Below are 26,020 nucleotides of genomic sequence, written 5' to 3'. Positions count from 1 at the left end.
ATCCTTTCCATCACCTTCTGCTTTTGCTGTTACTCTGTCCTTCCTTTTGTTTTCTTTTACTTTACTGTCCTTTTTCCAGCTTCTTGAGGTGGGCACTTACTACTTTCAGCCTTTTCTCTTTTCTAATATAAGCATTAAAAGCCATAAACTTCCCTTTGAGTCATGCTTTAGCTGTATCCTGCTAAATTTTTTTTTTTTAAGACTTTATTTTTAAGGGCGCCTGGGTGACTCAGTTAGTTAAGCGTCCGACTTCAGCCCAGGTCATGATCTCGCGGTTGGTGAGTTGGAAACCCGTGCTGGGCTCTGTGCTGACAGCCCGGAGCCTGGATCCTGCTTCGGATTCTGTGTCTCCCTCTCTCTCTGCCCCTCCCCCACTTGCACTCTGAGTGTGTGTGTCTCTCTCTCAAAAATAAACATTAAAAAACTTTTTAAAAAAGAGTTTATTTTTAAGTAATCTCTACATTCAACATGGGGCTCAAACTCACAACCCCAAGATCAGGAGTCATACACTCTACTGACCGAGCCGGCCAGGCACCCATGCAGTTTCTAATATGTAATATTTCCATTCCATTCAGTTAAAAGTATTTTATAATTTCTATTATGAGTTCTTCTTTGGTCTATCAGTTACTTAGAAACACACATCTTAATTTCTAAATAACTGATGGACCAAAGAAGAAATCGTAAATCTTTTCATTATTGATCTCTGGCTTATTTGCATTGTGGTCAGAGGATGTACTCTGTATGATTTCAAACTTTAGCAATTTCTTGAGATTTACTGTTTTTGTAAATATCCCACAAGTCGTGGAAAGTATTCTGCTGTTGTAGCCACAGTGTTCTATGAAAGTCCATTACTCAAATGTTTTCATCATATTCTTATTGAATATATTTCTGTTTGTTCTACCAATTAGAGGGGTGTGTTTTTAGATCTCCCACCATAATTGTGGTTTATTTTTCTGTGTAGCTTTCTTCATGTTTCTTATATGTTAAGATTATGGAATTTGCACACAGATAAGAAATTGTTCTCTCTTTCTGGCAAATTGGATCATTTTCATTTTGAAGCAACTCTCTTGATCTCTAGTGAGGGTCTCCCCCCCCCCCACCGGAATTAAAGGGAATAAATCAGCCTTCTTTTCGTTAGCCTTTGTGTGATGTCCTTTTCCATGCATTCACTTTGATCCTCTCTCTACCCTTGTTTTGGGAAGTGTCTCCTGCGGATGTCTTCTCCAAATTGCATGTAGTAGGATTTCTACCCAGTCTGATAGTCTTTGTATTTTATTTTTTTTAATTTATTTTAATGTTTATTTATTTATTTTTGAGAGAGAGAGAGAGAGAGAGAGAGCGAGCGCACAAGCAGGGGAGGAGCAGAGAGAGAAGGAGACCCAGAATCCGAAGCAGGCTCCAGGCTCCGAGCTGTCAGCACAGAGCCCGATGCGGAGGTCGAACTCACGAACCCAGAGATTATGACTTGAGCTGAAGCCGGACGCTCAACCGACTGAGCCACCCAGGTGCTCCGTCTTTGTTTTTTTTTTTTAATTTTTGGGACAGAGAGAGACAGAGCATGAACGGGGGAGGGGCAGAGAGAGAGGGAGACACAGAATCGGAAACAGGCTCCAGGCTCCGAGCCATCAGCCCAGAGCCTGACGCGGGGCTCGAACTCACGGACCGCGAGATCGTGACCTGGCTGAAGTCAGACGCCCAACCGACTGCACCACCCAGGCGCCCCCCGTCTTTGTATTTTAACAACATCTAGTCCGCTTGCATTTATGGAATTACAGCACATTTGAATTTATATCTGTCATTCGTCCCACCTGTCTTGTATTTATTTTTCCTCTCCATTCTCACTGGGTTTAGGATTGAGAGGGTTGATTTTCTCATTCTATTTTCCTCCTGTAAGAATTTGAATAAATATTATAAACTGCAGTTCCATTCTTTTAGTGTACCTTGGTAATGACATTCTTAACAAGTCTGTGTTATTTCATATCTCCATTGTCCTCCTGAATAAAAAAAAAAGGATTTTAGAACCCTTTAACTCCACTCATCCAAGTTATATGCTATTGTTCGTGTGTATTTTAATTCTATTTTTATCCGGAAGGCATTGTTATTGTTTTATATTATCAATGTTCTTCATTGTTCTTTATTCCCTATTGCATCAGACCTGTCTGTGATCATCTTCTTCCTGTCTCAAGTTCTTCCGTTGGAATTTCCTTTAGGGAGGTCTGCTAGTGGCAAAGACTTAGTCTTAGCATTTGTAAATCTTATTCCACCTCCTCCTGGAAAGATATTTTCACTGGGCACATAATTCTTGGAATAAATTTTCACTGGGTATATAATTCTAAGATGATGGTTATTTTTTCCCGGGACATTAGATAAATCATTCCAGCGCCTTCTGGCTGGCTTCTGATTAAAAAAAAAAAAAAAAACGAAGTGTAAATCTATCATTTCTTTCTTCTGTGCTCCAGACTGAGGCTTTTGGACTTTATTCTGAGCGGAATAAGGAGCTATGGGAGGTTTTTAAGCACTAAGGTGACCCAGTCACATCTGCATTTTAGAAAGCGCTCTCTGGCACTGTGTGGACGCGGGCTCGGAAAGGGCTGCAGCCCAGAGGAAAGGACGAGGGGTGTGGAGGGGAGAGGGCAGAGAGGCAGGACTTGGGATCGATGCAGGTAGGCGGTGGGAGCCGGAGGGGCGCGCTTCCGGGCGGGGATGAATGGTGGCGCGGGAGCGAAAACGGAAGCGGGTTGGGGTGGGTGAGGCTGGGACCTCGAGATCCATTCATTCCACAAACAGTGGAGCGGCTACTGGATGCCCAGCGCCAAGCGCGTGGCAGCAAAACCGGTCCCGGTGTGCACGTTCCATTCGCCCCGGCCACACCTGCCGCGAATTATCGCCTAGCCGGGGCCCTCCGCACAGCCCCCGACGGACGGACAGACAGACTGACCAACAGGCAGGCGCCGGCTTAGGACGGGCCAAACCACGCCGCCGCGGAGCCCGGATCTAGAGGCCTCTGTCTTCAGAAGGAAATTTCGGCTGGCCCCGCCCTCCCGCCGCTCTGGGGTCCGCGCCCCGGCCCCGCCCGTCCCCCGTAGGAGGTGGGCCGCTTGGCCTCCGAGGTTGGCCCGCTTCTCATCTGCCCAACCGGGGCGTGTCGTTTCCGGCCTCTCAGGGTCGCCGGGAGCATTTAAAGAAACGCGTCTCGGTATTAAGATCTCGCTCCGCCCCAGTGCCAAGCAACACCGGCGCCAAATAAGTCCCGCGGGCCGGCTCCGCAGAACAGGAGCTCGCGGCCCGCGGCGCGGCGGCGGGTGGGGCGGGGCTCCATCGTGGGGCGGGGCCAGGGGGCGGGGCCGGCGGGGCGAGGGAGGCCCGGGAGGGAGGGGCGTGACCTGCCGGGCGCGAGCCGAGCCCCCGCCCCGCCCCCTCCTCGCGCGCTCGCTCGCTCGCTCGCGCAGAGGAAAACGTTGCGCAGGTTCAAAAATGGAACGTCGGCGGCGTGAGGGAGCGCGAGGGGGTGTGCGCGCGTGCGCGTGCGCGTGCGCGCCCGGGCGAGGGTGACGGGGTCCCCGCCGGCCCGAGCATCGCGCGCCTCAGCCGCGGCCCCGCAGCTCCGCCCCCGGCCCGGCCCGGCCCGGCCCCGGGCCCGCTCGCCCGCCGCCCCGCATGGAGCTGTCAGCCATCGGCGAGCAGGTGTTCGCGGTGGAGAGCATCCGGAAGAAGCGCGTGCGGAAGGTGAGGCTGCCTGGGGGCGGCTCCCGGGACCCCTGTGGGGTCCCCTGTTGTCCCCAGCACCGTCCCCTCCACGCTGGCGGCGAGGGGGAAAAGTGGGGCGGGGGGCCCAGGCAGCTCCGCGCTGCTGGGCTCGTCTCCCCAGTCCGTGCCTCAGTTTCCCCCGCCGCCTCGTAGGACGGAGTAGAATAAAAGTTGTCGCCCCAGCATCCTGGGGGCAGCTGAGCCCGCCAGAGCTGGAGAGTAGGATCAGACTGTAGGGATCCTGAACGCCATCCTTCCTCAACCTCCCCTCATTCTAAATAAGGGGAGATTGAGGCCCAAGTTGAGGAAAAGGCTTGCCTGGTGTGTTAGCGTCGGAGCTGGGTCTCGAACTCAAGACTCTCGATTCGGTACCGAGACCTTTGAAGTTGGAGGCGGAGCTTCAGCCTCCCGCCTCCGAAGACTAACTCTGGACTTCGACCTTTTCGGATCCCTTCTACCCCCACCTCGGTCTTTTTCCCGGTCTTCCAGCGCACACCTCTCTGTCTTCCCCACCCCAACTCTCAGCCCCGCCCGGCCAGGCTCAGTGAAGCCGCCTACGGCGCCGGGGCATCCTCTAAGCTCCTCCCCCTTCCCTTCGCCTCCCAAACAGACGCCCTGCAATTTAAGGAGGCATCTATTCCACTGGGTTCGGGTACCCGCGCCTCAGGGCTTGGCTTTGGCGGTCCGTACGTCCTGTGCACCTGTTTGCAGAGTGGTCGCCTCGCGCTGGAGGTTGGGGATGGAAGCCCTTGGGGAAAGTTCATCCTCTGGCAGTCACCACCATCCTGTTCCCTCGTCTCCTCTCTGCAGCCCCTTGGGAGGCTTCAGTGGCAGGGCCGCGAGGGGTCTTAGAGATCGCCTTCTCCCTCCCGTTTGACAGAGGCAGAGACTCAGACCCAGGCGGAGGAAATGACCTGGTCAAGGTCACACAGCAAGCTAGAGATGGGGGGTAGAGCGGGAGCTCAAGTTGGCTCATTGCTAGCTCATCTTCTTTGGAGAGAGAAAACTCAGTCCCAGCATCTTGGGCCAAGGGTGAAGTTTGAGGTGGGGATTTTCTTTCCCCCAGCTCTGATGGGGTTGAACTCTTGGGGCTGCCCTTCGCCTCCTTCTCCCTTCTTCCAAGGTTTCCTCGATTTTAATTCATTCCACAAAGCCCAGTGTTTTCCATGCACTGCAGCCTAAGCAGATACAGCGGTTACCTTCCTTCTTCGTGGAGGGTGAGGAACATCGTTCCTTCAGCCTTCATTCAAAACATATTTTTCGAGGGCCTGTTATGTACCAGGCAGCATTCTCAGCCCCAGGGAAGACTGCCTCCCTTCCTTCATGGAGCTGGCATTCTGGCAGAGGAGACACATAACGAACAAGGAAATACATGCAGATGTCCTCAAGTGGGGCCCTGTGCTATGCAGAAAGAGAGGTGGAAGGTGGGAGAGATGGCCTTAGCAAGGTTGGTGAGGGCAGGCCTCTTTGAGGAGGTGACACGTCTTGGTCTTAACGTTTCAGTGTGGATGGGTTTGGACTGGAAAGCCAGGCCCGGTCAGTGAGGAAGGGAGGGGTCAGGCTCTATTTTGTAACTACTAGAGATGTGACCACCACTTCTGAAGGTGGAGACTTTGTTAGTCTTCTCTGGGGTCCCACCAGGGTCTTTTGAGTTGAGAGTCCTAAAGTCTCTGGGGGTCACCTCTGGGCCGGAGGCATCCTCTCCCAGAGAGGGGGCTGGCTGGTGGGGCCAGCACCACGGGAAACACACCAGTGAGGAATTTTTCTAGGACCTGGAGAGTCTTCTGTTCTAAAAAGTTAAGACTTACGGTCTTAGCACTGGGACTCTGGACACTGGATCTTTGGCGACCCCTGCCCCATTTGGTCTTAGTTTCCCCATGTGTGACACGAGCTCTGAGCTTCTGCCGCAGGAGCCCCAGAAATGTTTGGGGCCAGATGTGCGCCTGTGCTTTCGCAGGAAGGACAGTCCAGGGGTGATCACTCAGCAGCCAAAGTTTGGGTGTCTCTGGGTTGGTGGGGGATCTTGTGGGAGGGGCGTGTCCCTGGGCTGTGTATGTGTTGGGGGAACATCAGTGCACGGTAGGGGTTGGGCCTTACTGTCCCGGGAGTGGTTTTTGGGGCAGCCGTGTGTCTCACTGTTTCTGCTCTTCTTTCTTCCCAGGGTAAAGTCGAATATCTGGTGAAATGGAAAGGATGGCCTCCAAAGTAAGGCTCCTGTGTGTGTGTGTGTGTGTGTGTGTGTGTGTGTGTGTGTGTCTGTCCGTGTGTCTGTGTGTCTGCCTACCTGTTCACCCTTCTCTATGCCTCTTCCCTCTCTCCTGCCTAGCTTTTAGCTAGCTGCTTTAGTAATTGGCCATTGGACCTTGGTTAAATCATCTTCTTCTCTGGGTCTCAGTGTCCCCTCTGCCAGCTGAGGGGCTAGAAGGACATGAGGGCCAAGGTGGGCCCCAGCTCCTCTTCTCTCCTGCTCTTCTCTGGGTTGAGCTTCATCTACTGATTGCAGCCTCCCCTCCCCTCCTTCTGGCCTTTCCTGGCACCTGGGAGGTGAAGGCCCAGCGTCTTGGCTTCAGAGATGGCTGCTCGCCAGGTGGAGGCAGAACAAATACAGGCCGAGTGCGGGTTTGTGGGGCTGGATTAGACACGTCTAGCCAGTGCAGCATGAGTCCTCAGTGCCATAGAGCTAGGGGCAGAGCCTGAGCCCCCTATGCCTTTGGACAGCATTCTCCGGTCTACCAAGCAGGTTTCCATACAGCCTTGTGAAGCGGGTATGGTGGTGATCTCTAAAGATGAGAAAGCTTGCTCAGAGAAGGTAAGCACCTTGCCTTAGGTCCCACAGCAAGTGGAGGCAGAGGTGGGACTTGAACTGGGCCTCCCCGCTTGCGGATGTCTCCTCTGTGCCTCTTCCATCTTGGAGTTGGGGGACAGGGTGCTGGATCCAGGACTTCTCTCAGTGGCTCCACCTCTCCTGCTAAGGTCCAATCAGGAGCCTTCCTAGTAGCCAATCACCTCCCAACAGGGCGGTGGGAGTGGGAGGGACTGAGCAAGTCGTGGGGCCTCTTCATTGGTCTGTGGGTGCCCTGCCTCCTTGCCCTCCTGGAAACCCCCTTGGCCCAGAGCCTCTGCTCTCTGTGCAGGGGGCTTTCTGCTGTGTTTATGTTGAGGGCTGAGCTGGTATTGGATTCTAGGAGCATCATGGGAGCCTGGTGGGGAAACAGAGCAGAGGGGAATACAGCCTATGTCACCTGAGCTTCCCTTTCTACAAAACAGGCTCATTAGGCCAGGCCCTGCTCCCCTCTCCCAGGCTCCTTCACCTTGCGGGCGAAAGTCCTGGGGGCCCGTGTGTTCAGGGCACCCTGCAGGCGTCCCGAGGATTGGGGTCGGTGGCTGGCCCACCAGATAATGCGCTGGTTGGCTCCCGCTGCCCCTGCTGCCCCCTCCCCAACACCCCAGAACTGGAGGGGGATCCCCTGCTCCTCACGGCAGATGAGAGGTGGACTCATCGGGGTGAAGAAGCAGTTATGAGTTGAGGGGGAGCTAGAAAAGGAAGAGTACTAGGGTCGGCCGCAGGAGCGCCGACTCCCTGGGTGCACGCTCCCCACTCAGCTTGTGCGCCAGAAGGCACTGCACTGGGGCGTGGTCACCAGCCTGTTGGCCTTCACAGCACCGTTGGCTATTTTTCCTCCTCTGTAGACTCCCATCTTTTGAAAGATTTCCTTCTCTAAACAGAGGTACCTCTCAATGAAAAGTTCCTTCTTCCACTTTTTATTTTATTTTATTATTATTATTATTTTTTTTTAATTTTTTTCCTTCTTCCACTTTTTAAATCCCAAACGGATATGTCTGCCTACCAGAGCTTCAGCCAGGAGAGAAGGGCCTAGCACTCCAAAGGCAGTCCCTCGTGCTTCTGCTGGCCTGAGCCCCTCACCCTGATGCCACTTGTTTCTTAACAGGCTGAGACCACCAGGGGGGCCCTAATGCCTGCTTTTGGTGACTCCCCAAAGGTTCTGGGAGTCCTGTTTGACCAGATGACCTGGGGCACCCCTGACTCTCCTGCACATTGGTCCTGGGTTCCTGGCCTGGTAACATGGTGGGGCCTGTGGTCCCTCATCTCCAGGTTGGAATAATGAGGCCTGTGTCACAGCATTGTTGTGAGGATTAGATGATGGAGGTAAAGTACTGGTGCTTTCTCAGGTGACCAGGCACTTAGGAAATGTTTGTCGTTAACACAAAGTCAGACAGCTCAGCTTCTAGGTTTCCCTGCAGCCAGGAAAGGGATGTGGGAAATCCCATTCGCCATAAAAACTCAACATAGCCTTAGAAATGATTTGGGTCAGTCCTCAGATGGGGAAACTGAGGCCCAAAGGGGGGATCATTACAAGAGTATAACTTCCAACCCCATGCCACCCGCTGTATCACCCCACTTGACTTGGGGGAAGACAGGTTCAGTCAGGGGGAGAGCAGGAGAACCCAGGCCCTTTTATAATCCACTGGGGCTTAGTCTCCTCTTCTCAGGGGGCCTTGCTTGGAGAAGAGGCTGAGAAAGAGGCTGGGGAGTGGGTAGTTGGGCAGGCCTGGGAGCCTTGGCTGGGGGGGGAGCCTGATTCTCCTGCTCAGCAGCACCTTCCTCGCCGTGGCCAAGGAGGCTTATGTTAATAACAGAAACCATGATTTAAACAAACACTCTGTGCCAGGCCCCTTTTAGGCCATTACATGCTTTGCCCATTTTCTCTCCCCAACTGCAGACAAATGACTGCCCTTCATCCCCAGCAGATGGGGCAGAGGAGCTATCTTGTTTGTTCTGGAAGGTACTGCAAATTGCCCAGGGAGGGGCCAGGGGAACAGGGTGATGGATGTTAAGTCACCAGGTACAGGCTCTCTGCCCCACAGAGACTGTCAGATACCCCACTTATTTCAGCCTGCCCAGGACTGCTGTTCCCCTTTTGGGAATGCACTCCTCCCTTCCTTCCTTCTTTTACCACTTGTGAATACTACCCCATCTTTTAGGGAGGACTGCCTCCATGGAGCTTTGGTAATGATATTGTCAGTGGGAACAGCAGTAATCAGGCTGCTGGGCAGTAAGCACCTTGTCTGAGTCAGGTATCGGCCCATTTTTAATTGCCTCATGGCAACCTATTTTACAGATGGGGAAACAAATCCACAGCAGAGGAGGCCACGCCCAGGGTCATATACAGCTGGGATCATTTGAACTATGGTTTGCCTGACCCCAGAATTTGGGGACCTAGCCCCCGATACACAGTCAGCTCTGCCAAAGGTGACTGAGGATCTTTTGTCCTTTGGTCTTTTGACTATTCAGTAAGAAGTGCCTAGGCTTTGGAGTGCCTAGGCAGACCAGGCTGCCTTTGAACCCTCGTTCTGTAGATTTACAAGCTGTGTGACCCAGGGCAAAGCCCTCAACCTCTGCACCTCCATTTCTCCACCTGTAAAATGGAGCCCTAGCCTCACAGGACCCTGGCAAGGCTGCCTGAGACCAGAAAAGTTTCACAGCAATGCCAGGGGCAGAGGAAGGGCGTCCTCTCCTTCCAGCGCAGGGTTTGGGCAGCAGCAGCAGCGTCCAGGATTGGGGCCTGGGAGGTTTTTGCACTTGCTTGGAACTGATTTCTTAACGAGTATTTGCTTTTATTATGTGTCACGCTGAACTAAGTGCTTCACGTGGCTTCGCACAACTAATTCTCACATTAGTCCCACTTCACGGATGAGTAACTGGAGGCCCCAGCGGCGGACTTACTGGCGCACCCGAGTCCGCCTCGCTGCTTCGTATTTTGGAGGGCTTTAAATGGGAGGGTGGGGGTACGAGGGCGGGCCTGGCTCTGGGGGGCCCCGCCCCCTGCACGGCGGGAGCCTGCGCAGCGGAGCCCAGGCGGGGCGGCCGCGAGCCTGTTTACCCGGACTCAGGGGGAGGGGGGGAGGGGGCGGGGCGGTCGGTCACGTGGCCGTGTTTACCTCGGAGCCGGCGCGCGCCGTCCCCGCCCCCGCTCCTCATTGGCTGGCCTGGTAATCCGGGGCGCGCCCCTCGTGCGTGCGCGTTCACGGCGGCCCCGCTGCAGGGGGCGGGGCGGGGCCAAGTGGGGCTCTCCGCCCCGCCCCGCGGAGCGCTCCGTTCCCGTCCAGCCCGCGCCCGCCCCCCTGCACGCCCCGCCCCATCCCGCCCTGCGACCCGCAGACTCAGCTCCGTGGTAACTAGGCTGTGGGCCCCGCCGGCTGGGTGCTCATCTGCCGGCGCCCAGTTCTTCGCGAAGCGGGTTTGCCCTCGACGTGGTCTCTCTCCACATTGCGGAGCGGGGCTAATGGCCTCCACTTCATGGGACAGGGATGTCGGGGGAAGTGAGACGTAGCGCAGTCCCCCTCCTTTTTCTCTCGCGCAGCACGGAGCAGGACCTGGTCTGCTGCCTGGTCTGACCCTCTCCCATTGTTTCAGACCCCCAGCAGCCCCAGCCCAGTAACAATGTCCCCTGAATCCACTGACCCTTTCTGTGCACGTACTGTGTACGAGGCCCCCGTCAGACACAGGGCATGGTCAGTCGGGCACTGCCCCTCTCCCGAAGACATTACAGTCCGGCGGGGAGCCAGATGCAGTGACATGTGAGAGACCCAAAGGTAGAGGGTGGCCAAGATTCAACAGTTCCAACCACAGACTGGTCACGTGCTGTCTCAGTGACCTTGTCAAGATGCTTACCCTCTGTGCCTCCGTTTCTTCGTCTTTAAGTGGGGTAACCTACCTCATAGGGGTTTTGTGAGGAATTGAGGAGTCCCTGGCAGTCGTGCTGTTACCATGATGGTGGTGATTCCTAAGATGAGGAAACTGAGGTCCAGAGGAGGTTGGGGACTTGCCAGGAACCACACAGCACCTCCATCAACAAAGAAATGGGCAGGGCAGTGGAGAAGTGGGCAGGACAGAGAGGACTAGAACACTGTAGGGATATTTTAACAGAGCAGAGAGGGCGAGGCAGAGGACAGAGGACACAGGAGGAACACAAAATTCCTCTTTTCTTGTTTCTAGTTACAGTTGGGGAAAGTCAACCTTTGTTTTGGGAGAGGAAGGTTTGGAGTCTTTGCCAGTCTCTGGTTGCTTACACTTTGGGCATTACTCCAACTACTAAAAAAAAAAAAAAAAAAAAAAAAAAGTTTCACTTTTAGCATTTCTTCAGGGTGAGCAAAACTCTGCAGTGGTTTCTGTCACCTTTCCCAGAGCACCGAGGGACTGGGGCTGGGCTGGGCACCCTGGGGAGGGCTTACAGCCTGCCAACCAAGATACCAGCTGGGTTCATCAATAATTTTGGAAGTACCAACTGCCCAGGCTGTGGCGAGCAGCAGGGAGGAGGCTGGGAGTGGGACAGCTTGGAGAGGATGTCAGGGGAAGATACAAGGGCCTGGCTCCTAAAGGATGAGGAGGTGGTCACCGAGGGACTGGCCGTCAGGAGGAGAGCACAGCACGTACAAGGAAGGTGTCATTGTGCCCAATCAGGCTGGGCATGTGGCACTTGGGTAAGGGCTATAAGGTCCTCAGGGCACAGACCTTTGTCGCTGAGTCCACAGAGCCTGACACGGGGCCCAACGCACAGTAGGTGCGCAGAGGCGTCCGTGGAAGGAAGGAGGAAAGGATTCTGTCCTTGGGTAGCTTGTTGTTCGAATCTGGATTGGACTGCTGGTGGGTATCAGTGTCCCAGGACAGTTGAAGGTGAAGGTTTTAGCTCGGCTGATTAGGAGGCAGCCCGAGGAGGGGCTGCCCCCAGCCTCTTTCTGCCTCCTAACACCTCCGTGACACTTCTCACCTCCCTTCTTACCCAGCGCAGCTGGGGGCCACCTGGGTCAGAATCATAGTCCGTGGCTCTGGTGTTGTTTGTATGCGTACGTGCGCACACATGAACACACATCTGTATTTGTATGTTTGTATGTGTATTGTATGTTCGAGTATGTGTATGCATACACACATTTAGATTTGTGTTTTAAAACTTTTAGTTTTTTATGCACTGGCATCTGTTTATGGTGAACTATACTAGTTTTTCCATTCATGCAGTGATATAAAGTTGTTTTTTTTTAATCTATGTTTTTAAGTAATCTCTACACCCAACATGGGACTCAAACTCATGACCCCGAGACCAAGAGTTGCATGTTCCTCTGACCGAGCCAGCCAGGCACCCCTAAAGTTTGATTTTAAAGTAAAATTATTAAACTAAAAAAAATGATCTGCTTTAGGGCCACCTGGGCGGCTCAGTCAGTTAATCGTCCGACTCTTGATTTCGGCTCAGGTCATGATCTCGTGGTTCGTGAGTTCGAGCCCCGCTTGGGGCTCTGAGCTGACAGCGCAGAGCTTGCTTGGGATTCTTTTTTTTTTTTTTTTTCAACGTTTTTATTTATTTTTGGGACAGAGAGAGACAGAGCATGAACGGGGGAGGGGCAGAGAGAGAGGGAGACACAGAATCCGAAACAGGCTCCAGGCTCTGAGCCATCAGCCCAGAGCCCGACGCGGGGCTCGAACTCACGGACCGCGAGATCGTGACCTGGCTGAAGTCGGACGCTTAACCGACTGCGCCACCCAGGCGCCCCTGCTTGGGATTCTTTTTCCTTCTCTCTTTCTCTGCTCCTCCCCGTCTCACACTCTGTCTCAAAAAGAAATAAATACACTTAAAAAAAAAAGTGATCTATTTGAAAGGCAGATATTAAGTAAATGATAGTGCGTGTGGAACAAAGGTGGCTTGAGCTGTGGAACTGCTGAGCTCTGACTTCCAGATCTGTCCCAACAGGGGATGGTCTCTGGTGTGGGGGTGGTGGAAATACCAAGGGGCCTGCCGTGGGATCTCTGTACCAGTCACTAGACATCTACCAAATTCCTGCTGCGTGCCAGGCCCGACAAGGGAACTTCAGACCTGGCCGTGAAGGTGCAGATGTGTACCGAGGAGGGAGGGAGTAGCTCCGCCCAGGCAGAGAGGGCCATGCTGGGGCCAGGGCTTGAGGACGGCTAGGGACAGCAAAAGGAATAGGCACGGAGCCCTTAGGTGAATGCATTAAGCAGCACGGGAGTTCTTTATGGCTGGGGAAATGGAGGCACAGAAATGTTGAGGAAATCCTTCAAGGTTGTGTGGCGAGCAAGGGTAGGGCTGGGATTTGAACCCAGCTGGTCTGGCTCTAGAGCCTCCGCTCTTGACCACATGCTCATGCCTCTCATCGGAAGGGAATCCTGGGAGAAGGACCCTGTGCTTCTGAGGTGAACACGAGGTCTAACTGGCAGTTAGACACACTTGTTTAGAGGCTGATGTGATCGGTGCTCAGAATGAGGGCAGTCCTAGTGTCGTGGGAGCCTCCTGACCCAGCCTGGGCAGCCAGGAACAGCTCTCGGGAGTTGGTGACAATTATGCTGGACCTGGGAAGGGGCAGAAGCCTGCGCCGCCCCTGCCCCCAGTGGGCCCAGGTGGAACTGCCGTAGCTCCTGTGAACGCCAGTGGGGAGCAGGGCCGCGTCTGACCTCTCATCTCTCTCCCCAGGTACAGCACATGGGAGCCAGAAGAGCACATCCTGGACCCCCGCCTGGTCATGGCCTATGAGGAGAAGTAAGGGGGCCTCAGCCTGCCGCTGGCTTGGCTCCGGATGAGGGTCATGGGCATGGGGGTCGGGGACTTGGTGGGGACAGCCTGGTCTAGTCTGCAGCTGGGGGTCCTGGGTCCCATTCCTGTCACTGAGTGACACTGGCCCCTTCTCTAACCTCCCCAGGCCTCGGTCTCTCTGCTGTAAAATGGGCCGTCTGTAATAACACCGGCCCCGGTCTCCCTAAAGTTGGGGTTTCAGTTGCTGCGAAGAGTGTAAAAATGCTTTTCACAGATGCCCTGTGTGAGGGGCACAGTATCAGTAATGCCCAGTCATGGCCTTGGGGACAGATCAGAGAGAGATTCTCCCACCAAGTGAAGGGAGGTCCGGTGAAGCTGGAGAAGGGCCAGGGACCATGGCTTTGGAGCAAGGACATCTGAGTTCTGGTCCATCCCACTTGGCCGCCTCCCAGCTCAGTGGCCCTGGGCAAAGCTCCCTTACCTCAGTCTCCCTTACCTGCCAGTGCTCTGCTCTGATTCCGAAGGTTGGTTAGCGATCGGCAGCTCCACCGGTGGGCAGTGAGGGTGCATCTCAGGGGGGAGACTTTGACAAAATATTGTTTCCCCTGACGTGGGAGCCTTTTGAGTCTCACCATCCCCGTCTGCTGCATGAGCTCCAGCTTGACCAACCTCCCAGCCAGCAGGCAGCCCAAACCCTCCTGCCTCGTCCCTGGAGACCCTGCAGGGCGGGATCTTTTCATAAAATTGTTTTCATTTGGCCCTTTGCGGTAGCCTCCTGAGACAGGGATGAGGGTCTCATTGGATGGATGAGGAAACTGAGGCTCTGAGGAGCTGAGGAGCTTGTCCGGGTGTCTCGCAGCTGGGAAGCAGCCCGCCTAGGACTTAACCCAGGGCTCCTGACTCCCAAGCCAGATGCCCTTCCTCTGGCCCTCCTTGCCCTCTTCCCATGGCTTCTCCCCCAGGAAGTTTCCTGTTGCCGATTCCAAGGACCTTCCATGGTTCTTTCCTTTAAAAATCAGGGTGTCCCTGTCCCTCAGCTTCTTTCTTGCCCCTGGGTGCTTGGGAAAATCCTGTGGAATGTCCCGGACTGTAGCGAGGAGAGTGCCGGGCAGGTGCCAAAGTCCTGGGTTAGCATCCTAGCTCTGCTACTCGCCAGCTGTGTGGCGGTGGGCAAGGCCTTTTCCTCTTGGAGCCTCATCTTCCCCATCTGTGAAGTGGGGATAAGAGTGCTGATCTCATGGGGCTCTCATGGGGACCAAGGTTTCTGAAAGCACTTTGTAGGCCAGTAAGTGTGGGCACACGTGTGTGAACTATCTTCCCGATGGTAACTAAGGGTCGTTCGTTCATTTGTGCAACAGGTATGGAGGTTCCGCTGTGTGCCAGATACTATTCCAGGTGTCTGGGGACACAGCAAGGAACGAAACCAACAGACAACCCCATTTTCATGGGGTTCCAGTGCAGAGACCGGCAATAAAAAACCATCAAAAAAAAAAAAAAAACCCGTATACAGTATCAGATGGTCATAACTGCTGCAAAGACAGGGTTGGGGGCAGAGAGAGGGGATAGGTAGGGGTGCAGGGGTCAGTGGGTGGTTAGGTGGGGGGTGTGACCAGAGACCCGGATTAAGCGAGGGATTGAGCCCAGTGAGTATTTTAGAGGACATCCCAGGGAAAGAGAACAACCAGTACAAAGACCCCGGGGTGAGAGCCAGTGTTTAAGGAACAGCACGGAGGCCAGTGTGGCCGTGAGTGTGGCTGGCTGGGGTGATGTGAGCCGGGTAAGGTGTGGGAGATGAGGCAGGAATGGGGCAGCTGAGGGAATGGGGGGCGCAGCTCAGGGAGTGCCGTGTAGGTCCTGATGCAAGATCCGGATGTTATTTTGAGTGAGTCAGGAAAGTCAATAGTTAAGGAACAAACGAAGAGCTTGTACAGACCCACTGTGTGACTTTCAGCCGACTTCTCTCTCAGTCTTGGTGAAAAGGAGGTGAAAGAGGGATGATGTCCATTGAACACCTGCTCTGCAGGGTTTTAAAGAGACTCAGAGGGAGTCTGGCAAGGGGGCTCTTATGGGGAGTCCCGCCCGCAGGGAGAGGCCGAGAGGGTACGAGTCCTAAGTCGCCACAGCCCTACAGCACTGGCCATTGATGGGTAGGACCCAAGGCTGGCAGAAACCAGGCCCTGGGTGGTAAGGACTGGATAGAATGGACCTCTCCCCCTTCACACATGCACGTGCACACACTCACACGCATGCACGCATGCACGCTGCAAATTGGAAACCCGGATCATGTGGCCTGGGCTCCAGGCCTGCCCTGGGGGCCCTGATTGGACCCTGGGCCTGACCCTCACTAGGCCTGGAGCCCGGAGCTCAGCGGCAGAAGTTGTCAGAATTTTGGCATGGGGCAAGTCATTTAGCGTCTTTGTGCCTCAGTTTCCACAACTATAAAATGAGGATAGTAATAGTGGCTCCCTCACAGGGGGGCCTTAGGTAGAGCAGTGCCTTGTGCAGAGCGTCCGTACGTGATGATCATACGCCACACTTACCTAACGTCACAAACACGCTCCCATCATTATTCTTTTCCCCTAAGGCCCTTCCCTTTCCCCCTGTCTACTTCCTCCTCCTCTTCCTCTCTTCTTTTTTTCCCTTCCTCCTCCACCTCACTTTATCATTTTAGCTTTTTCTCTCCCCTATTTCGATAAATCCCAGGGACCCCTCTTGCTTCTCCCAGGAGGCCTGGTGGCCGGCTGAGAAGCGACCGCTCGCTCCAGACGAGGACACTGAGGTCCAGAGGGGAAGCGACCGGCCAAGGTCTCCCGTGGATCAGGGGAGAGCTGGGCCTGGAACAGGGTGTCCTGGTGCCCAGCACCAGCTTCCGAGAGAAGATTCTCACCCTTAAAGGCTGGCAGGTCCCTCCTGGCAGCCGAGCGGCTGCTATCACAGCGCCTTGGCTGCTGCTTTCAGACGCCGGCTCCGGGGCCCCGGGGCAGACCTGCTGCGGCCAAGCGCACAGGCAGGGAGGGAGGGCCCCACACGAGGTGCGTCTCCCCAGCACCCCTGGAGACAGCAGACAGCTGCCGCCCCGAGGAGGGCTGGCGGTGGAACAGCTGCTGGGACTCATCGGTTTTGCTGAGCTCAGATGGAGAGACCGCCCCGGGTCACACAGCCCGCAGCGGGAAGGGGGCACGCTCCCGGCCCCCGCATTCTCTCTCCTGCCCACATGGCCTCTGCAGTGGGGGCTAGCTATAGAAAGTGGGATGGAATGAAATGAAAAGGTGGAATGAAAATGGCTTTGAAGCTGTTGCTGGAGTCTCTGTTGCGATGTCTCGCATGTGTCCCGTGTGACTTTGTACACATCCTTGGGTTGTGTGTGTGTTTGTGCAGGTGGGTTGTGGGGAGGGCACCCAGCAGAGAACCTGGCATCCACCAGGGACTCCGAACAGGCGAGCTTTCCTCCCTTTCCCCAACCAGATGATACAGTGAGGGCCTGTCCTCTCCACCAGGTTCATGCAGATCCCAAATGGGGGGACATCTGGGCAGGGCTTCGCTTACAGAAGGACCGTGCCCGTGCTCATCAGCCCCCCTGGGACGTCTGAGGCAAATTTGATTGGCAGGTTTCTATACAACTCTCCTGAGGGTGGAAACTGTTTTGTTTTGGAGGGTGTTCCCAGTGGCGTGCAGAGCGGGGCTCTGGCGTGACCTTGGAGCCCGGTAAAGACACGCCTGCTTTTGGAGATGTCGCCCGCGTCCCTCCTCAGCATTAGGACCGGTGGCTGTGCCCTCCCCTTTTGTCAGAGGGGAAGACCGAGGCCCTGGGATATGAACATGGGACCCCACTGTTACGGTCTAACGAGGGCAATGGGGAGGAGTCCCTCCTCCGGGGTCGGGGGGTGGCCTGTGGTGGGTGCCCCCTTTCCCCATAGACAGTGGAGGGCTGAGCGGAGCGGATGCTTTCCTTTCCCTTAAATGTCACCAGTGTTTGCTTTTCTTCTGCCATCTGCTTTGCACCCCAGGGAGGAGAGAGACCGAGCGTCGGGGTATAGGAAGAGAGGTCCGAAACCCAAGCGGCTTCTGCTGCAGGTAACGCCACCAGCCTTGGTGCCCACCCACAGGCCCCCCCTTGCTCCTCCTACCAGCCTCCCCCACCCCATGCATTTGCACCAGCCAGTGGAGCCGAACCACTTAACCTCTTTGCTCTGCCCAGGGCACGGGGGGGTGGGGACTTAGTGGGTCCGTCTCCACGGGGGGAGGTGGGGAAGGAAAACAGCCTGGGCGGGAGGTGCTGTGGGTACGGGGGAAGATGGGTCTATGGCCGGTGGGAGCCTAGACTTTTGAAAGCTTGGAATCTTGTAAATTAGCCTTCATCACGCTCAAAGTCACCAGAACACAAGATTGTAACATTGGAGAACCTCAGACACATACAGGTTAGAACTGAGGAAACGTGGGAGCCTGGGATTTTAGAATCCAAGAAAAGGACACTCAGAATTCTGAGACCGTAGTCTTGAAATGCCCTAGAAATGTGTCGTTTTTGAGTGAGAAGAAACCTATGGGGCCCCCTTTTCCAATCCTCTGCCACAGGCAGGGGGGTTGTGTCTAGACTCTGGGACACCCCAAGTTACCCAGGTCTTGGGGCCACTCTGCTGACATCACTGGTCTGCTTGGAACGCGGGTGAAGTTTGAAGTGATGTGGCTGTGTGATTTGAGGCAGGTCTCTCTGCCTCTCTGAGCTCGAGCGTTCTCTGTACAATTGGGGTGATCAGCGTACCTGCTCTCCTTAAGTGAATAAGGTTCACCCGGGTATTTGAAGCCAAAAATAAGGCTTCTTGGTCCCCACGCAGGGTGAGGAGACATGTCCAGTCTCCTGCCCACCCTTGATTAGAGATCACCTGGGACTTTTGCCAGATAAGGTGGGATTCCCTTCATGCGATGGGTATTTTCACAGGGTTTGGTGTGAATTGGGTCCCAGGAAGGAAAGTAGCAAACTAGCCCCGAACTTAGCAACTTAGAGCAATAAACACTTAGTACCTCACCCAGTCCCGGTGGGTCAGGAAGTCAGGGGTCCTGTGGCTGGTTCCTTAGTGATTTCTAGTTCAGGTTACGGTCACGATGTCAGCCAGGGCGCACTCATCTGGAGGTTTGACCGGGGCTGGACCGTCGGCCGGCTGCTCGCGTGCCAGCAGGTCAGCACGGGATGTTGACAAGAGGCCTGGTACTTTCCAAGGGCCCCCGGGTGGCCTTGCAGCGTGGCCACTAGCTTCCCCCAGAGTGGATGATGTGAGAGAGAGAGAGAGAGAGAGCACGAGGAAGGTGGGAGCACAGGGTCTTTACTGACTTAGCCTTGGAGGTCCCAACCCACAGTGCCCAGGGTTCCAGGGGACTGCCCATGGCTGTGAATTCCCCGAGGCGGGCATCGTCGGGGCGGTCTCAGAGGCTGGCCACTCTTTTCTTCGTCGTCTCACTGACGAAGAAACCGAGGCTCAGGGAGGCCGGTAGTTTACCCAGAGCTGGATTCAAACCCAGGTCTGGCCCTGGGTGCTCCTGGACGGCTGTGCGCAGCCGCAGGTTCTCGCTCTTTGGGCAGCAGGAGGGAGGAGCTTACTGGGCTCGTGATGGTCTGTGAGCCGGGCCGAAGGAGCAGGTTTTGGTAAAGCTGCCATCGGATAAGCCCTCCCGGCATGGCAGTGTTGTCCCGATCTCCGCCTGGTCGGCCCTCCTGTCCCATAACCACCCATGCCCCATGCTGTGTGACGGGCATTAGTGGGCAGCACTGGCGAATGGAGCCTGCGCATGTGGGCTTTGCTCCCAACTGGGAGATGTTTGACCGGCAGGCCCCATCTGAGGGCCTCGCTCTCCGTGGAGACTCTTGGCCCCTGGTGACAGGTAGCAGCAGAAGGTACCTTCCCAGCGTGATCCACGCCTTCCCGACGCCTCAGCACCAGGGATCTCTCGTGGATTTGTCTAAATTTCTGCCAAAGTCAATTAGTCAAATCCCCGGAGTACAAAAATCCAGCCCTTGCGTGGCGGGAGAACGTGCCCTCCGGCCCCATTTTCACGAGAGTGAGACGGGGCATCGGCAGGAGGCTGGGCCCGCGCCGCTCAGGGGGAGGAGCACCTGGAGCGCCTGTAGGCTGCTGGCAGAGCACTGTCCCTGTGGCCGCGTGACCGTGCGCCCAGTGCCGCGTGCGCCCCTGGTTACTTGCCCCGGGAGCCTTAGGGCCTCCATCTCACACCGTCTCCTCGAAGGCCTGGCTGTTTCGGCTTTGGGGGTCCTTTAGTAAGCAGAAGTGCCTTTCCTGTGATGAAGAAGAACTCCTTCATTTGTCTGCTTCACGAACCGAGATTTGGTTTTTCTTGGTCGATGTTCAGTCTGTACCTCTTGTCTGCTGCGCACCAGAGTAATCTTCCCTGCAGCCCCCATCCCGGCGCCACCTACAGCCCCCTGGGGAGATGAGGCTGCCCCGTAGGGCCAGGATGAGTGGCCGTACCCGGCCAGGGCTGGGGCTGGGCTGCTCGGGGCTGGCTTTCTGGGCCGGGGTGGGGGTCGGGGTGATGGCCGGCTCCGGGCCACGGAACGCAGGGAAGGGCACTCCAGGCGGGGGGGGGGGGGGGAACGGCATGAGCAAAGGCGCGGCAGTGGCGGGGAGGGCAGGGCTGACCCGCCGTGCCCTGGCTTGCCCCCGCAGCGGCTGTACAGCATGGACCTGCGGAGCTCCCACAAGGCCAAGGGCAAGGAGAAGCTGTGCTTCTCCCTGACGCGCCCACTCGGCAGCGGGAGCCCTGAGGGGGTGGTCAAGGCAGGGGCGCCCGAGCTGGTGGACAAGGGCCCCTTGGTGCCCACCCTGCCCTTCCCGCTCCGCAAGCCGCGCAAGGCCCACAAGTACCTGCGGCTCTCACGCAAGAAGTTCCCGCCCCGCGGGCCCGACCTGGAGAGTCACAGCCATCCACGGGAGCTCTTCCTGCAGGAGCCAGCAGCCCCGGACGTCCTGCAGGCGGCCAGCGAGTGGGAGCCTGCTGAGCAGCCCCCCGAGGAGGAGGGTAAGGTGGCCGGGCCCCGAGGCCCAGTCCCAGAGCCCCTTAGAGCTGGAAAGTCCCCGCGAGTCATCAGGTTCAGCCGCCGTAAGGCCCAGAGAGGGCCCGGCTCAGCCTGGTCCCCCTCCTCCCGTGGTCCCACTGTGGGTGAACTGGTCCAGGCAGGGAAGATAAATGTAGTGGCATCCTCCCGTGTGTCCAGCCTTGAGCTAGGCCCCGACCTGGCCGCGGACGCGGAGGGGGACCCGGTGCTGGGCTGGCGGGGGTCTGCATGCCGCCTCCCGCTCCCACCTTTCCTACGCTGTCGTCAACGCTGTCCCCCATCTCTCTGCCTTTCTCTCCCGTGGCTGCCGCAGACGCAGACCTGGCCGAGGGGCCCCCTCCTTGGACTCCTGTGCTCCCCCCGAGCGAAGTGACAGTGACCGATATCACCGCCAATTCCGTCACCGTCACCTTCCGCGAGGCCCAGGCGGCTGAAGGTTTCTTCCGGGACCGCGGCGGGAAGTTCTGAGTCACCGTTTTTACTCTTCGTAAACTGTTTGCTTTTGGGCTTGGGGTGGGGACTTCCAGAGATGGGGAGGGGTTGGGGGCGGGGTAATTATTTTATTTAAAAATATATGGAACAGGAGAAGGGGGGGAAGATCCTGACACTTTCCCGCCACCTCGCCCCTTTCTCTGCGTGTGATGTTTACAGAAAGGCTCGGTGGTCTGTCTGGGGGGCTGGGGAGGCCCGGCATCGCTCTGTCGGTCAGGGTGCCATCTCTGGGCCCCCCACCCCTGGATGCCTCCACCACCAGTGTTCTCTAGAGACGCAGCAGCTGGTCCCAGGAACCAAAGGAGAACGGGAAGGCCCAAACCCTCTCCCTTGAGCCACCCCCTCCCGCCTTTTTGGTTGGTTTCCCTTTTCCGTTTTGGGGGCAGCGGGTGGGGGTGGGTCGCTGTGTGTCACTTTCCACCCCAGCTTTGTGGTGGGATACGGAGGCTGGCTTTGGCCAAAAAGGACTGGGTCAGAATGAGGGGGCAGGAGGAAGGCTTTGAGGTTGCTGGGGTGCGTTCCAGACCCTTCAGAGAGGTCTTCCCCTGGGGGTGGCTGCCCGCCGAGCCCCTTCTCCAGGGAGCTCCCCCACCCGCATCGCCTGACCCGTGAGGTGGGTGCACCCGGCCCTGTGCCCTCGCGACCGCGCGCGCTGCCTGCAGGCGTGGGCCGTGGGCCTTGCAAATCTCCTGTTCAGAAACCCTGACCTGGGGAATGCGGGGCGATTCGCAGCACCTGAGAACTTGTCGGGGGCACCCCACCCTTAACTACCCTTGTACAGCACATCGTGTGACGGGCTCTGTCCCAACTCCGTTTGCTCACAGCTGTCAGCAGAGGGCAGGATGGCCTCCGATGCTCCCAGCACGCAGTGGGGTTTTGTGGCTTCACCTGGCCGGCCACAGGTGTGCACGTGTCTGTGCAGGTGCGCCGTGGGTCAGCACTGGCTCTGAGGCACTTGGGCCCTGTCCTTCTTCCCCGAGGGGCTCTTGTTTTCTCTGACTCAGGTGACTTTTCAACCCTACCCACTCCTCTCTTTTTCTGCCCTCCCAGAGAGGGAGGGAGCGTCCCGTCACCTTCTCAGGGCAGCCTTCTACTCCCGAAACTCTCCCTCCTCCCATTCCGTGTCCCCTTCCCATTCGTCCGAAATGCCACAGCCGGGAGCGACCTAGTTTTCCTTTTGGGGGGACCTCTGCCATGTCTCTCTGCCGTCTGGCTGCGGTGGACGGTGGGTCAGGCTGTGTGTAAGCCCCGGGCCCACCCGGCAAGGGGCTGTGGCTGCCAGGAGGAGGGGCCCTCGGTTCCTGGTTTGTGCAAATGTGCCCCGAGGGCAAGTGGCTTCCCAGGCGATGAGGAGCGTCCTCTCCCCCTCTCCCCTGCCCCAGCCCTGTAAGGGAGAAAAAGCCAGATGGCAGGGGCGGGGGGGGGGGGGGGGGCGGCGCCAGGGGAACAAAAGTAAAAGGCTGGCTCCCTCTCCCTTTCCCCCATCATCAGAGTGGGGGCGCTTGGGGGGGGCCTGCCCGCCCTCTCCCAGGGCTCTCTCCCCACTCTGCTTTGTCCTGAGGAAGTCAGCAGAACCCTGCTGAGGCAAGGATAGGGCGGTTCTTCCCCCAGACCCCTTCTCCCCAAGTTCCCAAACCAAAGACAGCCTGTACCCCATTTTTGTTTGGGGTGCCCTGCTGGCAAGATTCCTAAATCCCTGAGTCTCTCTCTCCCCTCCCTCCTTAATCCTTCGTTGTCCAGGGTCAATTCAGTGCTTCCATTGGGGGGTGGTCCCCTCTGGTGGTTCCTCCCAGCCTGGGAAGTTGACTCTAGAGGAGTATGTGGGGGTGGACCGGGGAAGGAGGGGCAGCTGGACACCTCCACCCTGCCCAGCTGGGAGACCCTGGGTGGGGGAAGGGCAGTTTGGAATTGGGGGGGGGGTGTCTCCCAGGACAGGGGCTCCCAACAGATGTGAGGGTGGTGGGGAGGGTGGCCGGGGGTGGGGGTCCGTCTGATTGAATGCCGTCGCCCGTGGCTTCGGGACCCGGCTGGCGGCTTGCAATAGAAGGAACCCCCCCCTCCCCCAGGGGACATGGGACCTCCTCCTGCCTCATGGGCACTTTGAAAGAGCTGTTTGTGCAATTAGCAGGCCTGGAGATTTGGGGGGCTCTTTGTGGAGTGAGACGGCTGATGTTCTGTCTGCTGCAGCAAAATGCTTCTTGCCCCTTCCTCAGCATCCCGCGTCTCGGGGAGGGCAGAACCCTGGGAGCCGGGGCTCCCCGCGGCTCCCTGGGATGGAGACCTCTATGAGGGGCTGGGTGCGGCCTGGCAGGCCTCTTCCCGGCCCTGAGCGTCCCAGTGGGGCCTGGGACACTGAGCTCCCACCCCACCCCTCCCCAGAAGGCCAGTACTTGCAGGGGTGGGGGTTCTTAGAAAGAGACGGACCCCCTGTCTTCCCCCCCCTCCAGCCCCCACCCATTTTGAATGTAGAGAGCCCGGTCGGTACTTTCCTCTTGCTGTGGGATGGGGCGAGGAGAGGATTCCTCCACCCCCACACGGCCACTTGTGATGCCCAGCCGAGCCCTGTCATCCCTCCGGGGTGATGATCCCCTTGCTGACTCCCCTCCTGCGGGGGCCGCTATGCCCGTGTAAGGTGGCTTAGCTTTGCTTTGTAAGTGGCCAGCCCGGCCTCCACGTCTCAGCACAGGAACGCTGCCTTTGCGCGGAATGAGCGTCGAGCTTTGTTCAGACAACGTGAATGTATTTGGGAGGGTTGGGGGTGTGAGTTGATTCCAAGCACATGCCTTTTCCGAGTGAGTGTGTGCTGGGAGGGCTAGAGCGGACGCAGAGCGCGGTTTATTTTTGTACTGATATTGGTAAGAGACTGTATAGCATCTATTTATTTAGATGATTTATCTGGTAAATGAGGCAAAAAAAATTATTAAAAATACATTAAAGATGATTTTGAAAAAAAAAAAAAAAAAGCTCTTGCATTCGAGCCTTCGTTTTCGGCGGAGTCACAGCTGGGCCGAGGAAGGAGCTCCAGCCCCCAGGGATTTAGGTCCCAGGTCTGCCATTTGCTGACCGTGATCTTGGACATTTTCTGAGCCCTCCAGATGCACAGCAGGATTACTTTGGGTGGGGGTGGGAAAGTGGTTGGGGACTGGAGGCTGGAGCATAGATGGGCAGGCGCCCACCATTAGGGTCCCTCCAGGGTGTCATCAGAGGCTGGGATCCCTTCACCTTTTCTCTGCTTCCTGCCAAGAGTGTTCTTTTCTAGAACCCAGGGGTGGTCCATATCCCGAGTCTCTGCAGTTGCAGGTTCTGGAACCCTGGACTCTCATGGGCTGATGCTCACCTACCGTTCAGCTAAGCTCGGCACACCTGTCTGGGCCCACAAAGTGGCGGTCAGAGCAAACATGAGTGGGGGCTGGGAGGGTCCGCTACCCTCCTCTGCATTTAGGCTCATGCTGGGCTCAGGGTAGAGACCGAACAGGAGCGTGCCGGACTGGTAACAGAGAACAGGTAAGAGTCAACTTGTGTCCCAACCCTCCCAGTGGCCGCCCAGGTGGGGAGTGGTGGTGCCCACAGCCACGGATGTGTCAGGGAAAGAGGGAGAACGGATCGGCTGGCGATAGACTTAGGTGGTAGAATTACCAAGACTTGGGAAACGATTTGGCGTGAGGGCGAGGGAGGCGTCACGATGATGCCCCGGTTTCTGGTTTGGACAACTGGGTAGATGGTGGTTCTTCGTGTGGGTGGAGGCTAGAGGAGGAGAAGCGGGTTTGGAGGTGCCTTGGTCACCCCCAGAAGCAGAGCCCAAGACAGGGGTTTTATTTGGGAAGTGATCCAAGGAGTAGGGGTGAGGGGGGTAGAGTGGGTCAGGGAAGGAGGAGAAGCCGCAATGAGGTGGGCTATTGAGCTCACCATTATGGCAACTACCATGTCATTCCACCTGAGGTCACCCCAGAAGGACACACGTGTCGCCCAGAGTCGCCCATTCCCGAAAGATGAGGGCCGGGAGCATTATTCCCTGAGCGCTGGTCAAGGGTTGCCCCAGGGTTTGCGAACCCACCCCCCAACTTCCAAGATTTGCACATGTCGGCGGCCACCGTCCATTACCCCATCTGTCTTATTGGAAGAGCCTGGGGCAGAAAGGGGAGACGCGCTGCCAGTCTAATTGCACACGGAACCGTCCCCTTCCACAGCTGACCCAGAGCCGAGGCCAAGTGTGCCCGGGGGGCCACTAAAGGCGTCTGACACGGCCCACGCCTCACACCGCTCCTCTGTGCGTTCGCCACACAAATTCACTCTCGTGGAGTCTTCCAGGCGGTGGCCAGTTACACTCTCTAAACAAAGACTTAGCAGCGAGAGTCCTCGGTGCCATAGCCAACCCCAAGCCTGTGTCTGACCCTCACCATCTCCCTCACTCAGCCCGAGTTCCCATTGGTCCAGGCTGTCTGCCCGGTGGGGTGACCCAGCCTCTTGTCCACGAAGAGTCTGAGTCCTTGTCGACTCGTCTTTGTCAGATCAGCTGAGTTTGCCGCGAGTGCCCGTTTAAAGTCGCCACCGGGCACCGAGAGATGCCTCAGTGACCTCTCTACCCGCAGCATGTGGCGGTGACCCTGGCATCTCGGGTAAGCAAGGTCAGTTCGCCACATCAGTTAAGTAACCACGCTTTTCGCCAAAGTGACCGGCTGGTGCTTGTAGCTTCCGAGGGATTCCTTACCCTGTGCCGGAAACCAGGTCGACCTCTGATTGACCAGGGTCTACACTGCCGCGGTGGGGAGGACCAGTGTAGCGTCTGCCCCTCGGCTCTCCCTGGACACAGCACTGTTGGTGTCTACACTAGGTCCTGGCGGGCAATGGCCCAGCTCTGCAGGGCGATGGTGGCGGTGATGGGATGGATGGGTGGTGTGGGCAGAGAAGGCAAACCCTCATCGCGCGTTGGTGTCCGATCTGCTAAGCGCGAACTGCCGACTTCTCCAGGAGGGAAGGAAGCCAGTGTAATCGAAGGGTCGTCGACCCTTGCCACGAAGGGTCCGGCCGATCTCCTTGAAGGATGATGCCATATCGAGGGCGAACCCTCGGCACCTGCCTCTGACAGGTTGGCCATTCATCAGCGATGGGAACTAGCCTCGGGACAACTTTGTGAAAGGAAGCCCGGGCGGCCAGG

The 26,020-nt window shown here is 56.8% G+C and overlaps 1 protein-coding gene across 2 annotated transcripts; it reads left to right on the top strand.

Annotated features, from left to right (window-relative positions):
• Positions 1-3,451: 3,451 nt before the first annotated feature.
• On the top strand, positions 3,452-23,828 carry CBX7 (chromobox 7). 2 transcript variants are annotated; one of them, XM_047064838.1, is made up of 6 exons: positions 3,452-3,726; positions 5,909-5,952; positions 13,248-13,313; positions 17,315-17,381; positions 19,985-20,336; positions 20,687-23,828. In XM_047064838.1, exons 1-6 carry the CDS (start codon positions 3,658-3,660, stop codon positions 20,839-20,841), a joined length of 753 nt encoding a protein of 250 aa, XP_046920794.1. In that variant the 5' UTR covers positions 3,452-3,657; the 3' UTR covers positions 20,842-23,828. The 2 variants fall into 2 exon arrangements, with proteins under 2 accessions (XP_046920794.1, XP_046920795.1); XM_047064839.1 differs by having other exon boundaries at positions 3,454-3,726; positions 20,264-20,336.
• Positions 23,829-26,020: the final 2,192 nt, after the last annotated feature.

The sequence above is a fragment of the Lynx rufus genome, unplaced genomic scaffold (genome assembly GCF_022079265.1).
Source record: "Lynx rufus isolate CCGP_SWC_20201006 ecotype Redwood Valley unplaced genomic scaffold, mLynRuf1.p SCAF_7, whole genome shotgun sequence".
NCBI classification, from domain to species: Eukaryota; Metazoa; Chordata; class Mammalia; order Carnivora; family Felidae; genus Lynx; species Lynx rufus.
The sequence above is the reverse complement of the archived record's forward strand: the minus strand, read 5'-3'. Positions and strand labels throughout refer to the sequence as shown.

Coding starts and splice junctions, on each gene's coding strand:
- CBX7 (XM_047064838.1), top strand. CDS start 3,658: ATGGAGCTGTCAGCCATCGGCGAGCAGGTGTTCGCGGTGGAGAGCATC. Junction 17,382..19,984: donor CCAAGCGGCTTCTGCTGCAG/GTAACGCCACCA, acceptor TTGCCCCCGCAG/CGGCTGTACAGCATGGACCT. Junction 20,337..20,686: donor GCAGCCCCCCGAGGAGGAGG/GTAAGGTGGCCG, acceptor TGGCTGCCGCAG/ACGCAGACCTGGCCGAGGGG.